General features: G+C 38.3%; 1 protein-coding gene across 4 annotated transcripts in view; it reads left to right on the forward strand.

The window, feature by feature from the left end:
- The window catches only part of tiam1b (TIAM Rac1 associated GEF 1b), a 95612-nt gene extending 89897 nt beyond the window's left edge, over window positions 1–5715 (forward strand). For 3 of the 4 annotated variants that reach the window (XM_079609899.1, XM_079609898.1, XM_079609900.1), the window contains exons 25-28: window positions 176–281; window positions 388–475; window positions 2364–2536; window positions 3851–5715. In XM_079609899.1, coding sequence (XP_079466025.1) covers window positions 176–281; window positions 388–475; window positions 2364–2536; window positions 3851–4356 — 873 coding nt within the window. In that variant the 3' untranslated portion in view covers window positions 4357–5715. The remainder of the gene's footprint in view (window positions 1–175; window positions 282–387; window positions 476–2363; window positions 2537–3850) is intronic. The other variant, XM_079609901.1, reaches the window with a different exon arrangement.
- Window positions 5716–6269: the final 554 nt, after the last annotated feature.

Here is a 6269-nt window from a genome sequence, read left to right on the forward strand (position 1 = left end):
TGCACGTTACTCCCAAACTTTTTACTCCCAAACTCCCTCTATTCCTGCAGCCTTTTTTCACAGGCTTAAAGAAGTAGTCATCAGTTAGCTGGGTGTTGTATTCATACTCTTGTTTCATGCAGTATTGTACAGCGTCCACACCCTCATAATAACAGCGTCTGTCTCTCTTTCTCAGGGTGGTTCTCATAGAGCATCGGTCTCAGGTGAGGAGAGAGATCCGTTCCGTTTCCGGCACATGATCCCCACTGATGCGCTTCAGGTGCGCACACTGTCCAACACAGGTAAGCTCACCGGGGAGTGTGACAAACACAACCAATCAATGCATGAGGATGTCAGACCCAAACGAAACTCTGGGGACCTGATCACAGTGTGTGTGTGTGGTTACAGACGGAGACAGCGCAGCCGTTTGTGAGATCGTCCATGTGAAGTCTGAATCAGAGGGAAGACCAGAGAGAGCGTTTCAGCTCTGCTGCAGGTCAGTGTCTCCTGCTATAAAACAATACACTACATTTAACAAACATCATACATTAGAAAACTGTCACCATCTGGTGGAGGAACCCTGTGTACAGCTTTTATGTGCAGATATGTGCATGTTAAGGGGAGACACCCCAGGTGAATAGGAAACAAACATGAACTGATATCAGCATGAAACTTCCCCAGTTGATTACTGACAATAATACAAATATCTTTTTTCTTACAAGTTTTTAGAATATTTATGTATAAGTATTAGGGCTGTAACGATTTACGATATTAAACCGAAATCGCGACACTCAGATCCACGAACCTGTGTCGCGGTGTGAGAAGGCAGATCGCGATCGACACACCCCTTCCCAGACTTATCTTTCTCGTCCAGAATAGATCCTAGGGCTGTGACGGGGTCTTTTACATATTAGGTATGGGAATTTCAAGCAAAAATAATATTCGAAGATCGCTGGGTATCATTTGATTATTATTCAAAAATCACACCTCTCCTCATAAACGAATCGAAACTTATATAGAAAGCTTGAAATACTTTTACTTGATTTAACGTTAATTCAAAACATAAAGAAATGGCTGCTTAGGCTAATTCTTAGGAAGTGTGCATTTCTCTATATAGGCGCGTTCACTTTGTGGCAAGCGTTATTCCTGCGCTTGAGATGCGGGTCATGCGGAATAGGCAATATTGTTTGTGGTTTACAGCACAGACAGTAAGCCTCGGTTACCTCAGAAGAATTTTTAACATGCTCGAATCATCTCCACAATGGAGTATAGTTCTGTTTGTTTTTCAAAAGTATTTTGTTACAAGAAAACAGAGTTATAGCTTTAGCTATTTATTTAAAATCCTTTTAAAAGCTTTTAAAATCCTCCCTCCTCGCAAGAATCGCGGTTTGTATCGAATCGTGGGTCAGAAATCGGGATACGAACCGAATCGTGGGTTTGCTGTATCGTTACAGCCCTAATAAGTATGCAAATTAGGTATTATCTCATTAAATATGCACTAATTTGCATATATTTCCAGAAGAGAAATCTGAACATTGGATAAAGCCAGATTAAAAATTCTTGTTTCATCTTGTTGACATATTAGAGTCAAAGGTTTTTACAGAGGGGATTTTGGATATCTCATTATATCACTCCATTAATCAGTCAAAACTGTCAACAGCCATAAAAAAATACATTTTTGCCCTGTTTTTAGGTATAAAATGTTGCATAAATCAGAATCTGAATGATATATGAACAAACCTCACTGTAAGAACCTTAAGAATATAGATAGGAATACAACTGGAAAGTTTGGTGTGTGTAAGTGCTGCTCAGAGTATGAGGAAAAAAAAAACATTTTGAGAATCACGTTGTCAGAAATTGACATCAGCCAATGAGATTTCGCTTTTAGAGGTAAATGCCCCATTGTACTTTCACGATTGGTTGCTGATAAAAAAGGAAATTACCATATTTGGATCCGACAACATTGTACAGGAGAGAGATAGCTTTCCAATGGTATATGTGTATGTGTAATGCTATATACAGTATACAGCAAACGCGGAGCAGCGTGTTGATTTGGAACGGCAACTTTTGTTGAATTTAGGAGAAATCTAGTGCAAAATACCTAAAAGTGTATTTTGGACTTTTTTTCCACCACAAGTCTGAAAGAAGACATGTTACTGAAGACAAATAGCCCAAAATCAGTGGAAAAAAAAGGGATGTTTTTGCCTGCGGTGTCTCCCCTTCACTGAAATGCGCTGTTATTGTTTTGTGAAACACAAATACAAACCATATTTATCTGACCCATTTATAAGTGTTGGACCTTGAACATAATGTCTAAAATCAACATGAATAATGAACTGATGTGATATCAATGTGCAAATGTGTGTGTTAAATGATGTCTGCAGCTCTCCAGAAAGTAAGAAAGACTTCTTGAAGATGGTTCACTCCATCCTGAGAGATAAACAGCGCCGTCAGCTGTTGAAGACAGAAAGTCTTCCTCCAAATCAGCAGTACGTTCCCTTCGGAGGAAAACGCCTGTGTGCTCTTAAAGGAGCCCGACCGGCCATGAACAGAGCAGGTACACACACACACACACACACACACAGCTGATGCTAAACACTGACTTCAGTTGAGCCGCAAATCAGCATATTAGAATGATTTCTGAAGGATCATGTGACACTGAAGTACTGTAGTGTTCATTTTGTCAACTATTTTTAATTGAGTCTTAGTCCTGTGTCAGATGTACTTTTTATTTTGTTTCATGTTTAATCAACCTTGTCCTGTTTTTGTTTAGACAAGTTTTAGTCGACTAAATGTCTGAGCAATATTAGTCTAGTTTTTTAGTCAATTGTGTAATGGTTGAATTGAAAATCACAATTATTTTGCTCAAAATTATAATAAATAGAAATGTATTTGTACCTTTCATTAGAATTATTGTATTTTCACCTATAAGCACAAATATAAGTCAACAGATATGCATATGGTTTATTTTACCTCATCTTGTTTCCAGAATTATTATAGGCTATTTATCATATACTGGTAAAAACAAAAAACTCCAATAATTCCAAATTACAGTAATGTTTTTCTATTAAAACAACAGCAAAAAAAGACATTGTATTGTCACATAGAGGTTGCGTAAGTGCATTAATTCAGCAATTGCAAATATAGTCGAGAGATTCATGTTTGGATTTATCGGCAAACAGCGTGAGTGGCTCATGACAGAACACAGACCGACTGAACGACACTTTCATTTAAGCAGAAAATCTCACAGAAACAGTAAAACACCGGGTAGAAAACTTTTTTTTTTTTTTATAGAAAAGCTCTGATTGGGGGATTTAATTTCTTGAAATCTGGCAACCGCAAGCATGAAAAGCTTGTAACGGCTGGTTAAAAACAGTCTGTAATGTTTTGTTGTCTCTTTTGTTCGACAAAAACACAGAGTGATTTATTTTTTAACTATATTTTAGTGTCGTCATTTTCGTTAACAATATTGCATGTTGATAAAGTCACATTTAAAGACGTTGGTGTCATCTTTGTCATGGAAAAAAAAGGTTGTCATAGATTTCATTAACGAAATTAACTCTACACTGAAGACTGCTTATGATCATGTGACACTAATGATGCTGAAAATGGATATATATTTAAATTACATTTTATCATACATTCACATATAAAATAGTTATTTTAAATAGTAAAAATCTTTCTCAATATTACTGTTTTTATTGTATTTTAATCAAATAAAAGCATAAAATACTTATTTTTCATTGGGTTCATGTGGTTAACACTGCTTCCAAACCTTTGGGCAACTTGTTTACAGAGTTTAACTCAAACAAATGACCAAAATGTCCTCTGTAGATGTGTGAATAATGCTCAATGTTTTATATCTCCTCAGTGTCCGCTCCGACTCGCACTCTGGGCCGAAGGAAACTGGTGCGAAACCGCTTCACCATCGACACGGACATCGTTTTCGACACCGAACCCGACAGCGACTCGCCGGACTCCCAGCATGCTCAGCAGCAGAGCGGCATCCCGGCGGGCGACACCGACCGCTGGGTGGAGGAACAGTTCGACCTCCAGCGCTACGAGGAGCAGGAACACGACGTGAAGGAAACGGACATCCTGAGCGACGACGACGACTTCTCTCAGTCCGCTCTGAGCCCGTCCACCGAGCCGGACCTGGAGGGCCCGCTTTCTGCCCTCTCGCTGGAGGGAGACACCGAGGAGGACGAGGACGAGGAAGCGGAGAGCAAGAAGGACTACAAATCCCAGCATGCCAAGCTCTCTCACGTAGGGAAGCAGTGCGCCATGTCAGTGGCCAGTGTGGATGAGCAGGCGCTGCCTGATGAGGTCATCTGGGTGCGACGGGACAGCAGCGCAGAGAACGAAACCCAGAGCTGAAACGCATCAGGAGACGGACTCAATGAACGCTCGGCCGATGCATGACGACGGTTTCTCCTCACTAATATTCCCGAATGTTAGACATTCCTGTCGAAATCTCGCTGTAAGATATGATGCTTATCCACCGTAGACACTTACACACATTAGCTGAGCTCTACGTGTGCGCTGTGGCCAATCAGAAACCGCCGGGAACGTGGTGGTACAATCAATAGAATTAGAAATTGCACATTCGACGTTGGCAGCCGCCAACATCTGCCAAACATTTTCATTGTTTATTTCTAAAACAAGGGCTGTGATTTATTTATTATGTCCTTTAGATGTAAGACGAAACAACAGCCGGATAAAATATGATGCATTTTTGTTTGTTTAACATTCTCATATTTGTACAGAAAAGCCGTAAACGCCCCCCAAACTTTGGATTTGTATATATTTGAGTTTATTTCTTTTCAATTTATCCGAAATGTACAATACTGCGCACTATTCTGACCTGAAAAATACATGTGAGTTGAATATTCATTGAGTAATTGTGTTGAATATTGAATATTGATTGATCTCAGGTCAAAATAATGCTGAACGGATTTTTTTTTATGATTCCTTTCTCCGAGCGGAGGATTTTTTTACAGTTCATTCTCCTCGGTCACTATGTCCTGTTTTACTTGAATTTTGTTGATAAATGCAATATGATTTTTAGCTGATGGACTGTTCTGTTCACGTTTATATGGTTTGTTGTGGTTCAGCCCTGCATAACTGACACATTAATCAACACTCGCATTATAGAAGACGACCCGAGTCTCTACACAGACAAAATGTGTACAGTGTAACTTATTTTTTAATTGACCTTTTCATTGATTTTGTTCTGTTTTAGCTGTGAGTTTCTCAGTTACACAAGCAACTTTTGGTTCGTGTTTTAAAAAATCCAAAATTTGCTGAATGCAATCAAGAAAAGCCACTGGAAAATATTTTGGATGATAATGAATTCTAATTGAATACATTCCCATTGAGCTATAGAGACTGCATTTTTATTTTGTACATAGAGCTGTGGATTGATATTATATCAAATAAACTGGTTTCGTACATATCCAAAGCCGATCCCTGTGGCTTCTTCATTTCCAGTCACATTTCCACCAGTGTTAATATGAAGCCCTCATGTTTTGACCTGCGTGTGTGATCTTGCCCTTTACGCATAAAAGTCAATCACGGTTGGAATTTTAAATGTGCGGCACCGCTTGGCATCGATGACAGATGGAAGTGCCAGGATCGCTTCAGGCTGAATGTTTTGAGCGGAAACTCTGGAGTCAGGAGTGAAATATAGGATGAGTGAACCAATCAATCTCTCAGCGCTCAGAAGTGTGTGAGATTATACGAGCTGATAGAGTTGCTCTCCTCAGGCCAGAGTGACATCATCAGACCACACACGCATCATCATCATCAGTGCACATCATTCATAGAAATTAATTCAGCAATATTTACTTTATATTGATTATATTTAAGTAATCTGAAGAATCAGCTTGTTGTTTTTTTTTTGCTTTTTTTTTTTTTTTTTGCTTTATGTGGCATTCAGATCATAGTAATAAAGGTTGATTTTAACCTTCCGAACAAGTGGATTTTTCTTTTAAAAAAGTCACGTCAGGGCTTTTAAGAAATGGTCACTCATTTTTTTCTTTTTTGCTGTTGTGCATGTTTATTTTTGTGAAATTCGATAATTATCTTTTCTAAACAATGATATTAACATTTTTTGTACAATACTTTTTTGCTGTTTAATGAATTATTTTGAATCTCATAATTGTTATACAGCTGAAAATGTATTATTTATAATAAGTTATATATTTATAAATTAATATATTTATATAGAGATGTATTAGGCTACATCTACGTGTTGATATTTTTTGCTTCTTTTTGTTGTTGTTGTAACC

The sequence above is a fragment of the Phoxinus phoxinus genome, assembly GCF_949152265.1.
Source record: "Phoxinus phoxinus genome assembly, chromosome: 4".
Classification (NCBI taxonomy): Eukaryota; Metazoa; Chordata; class Actinopteri; order Cypriniformes; family Leuciscidae; genus Phoxinus; species Phoxinus phoxinus.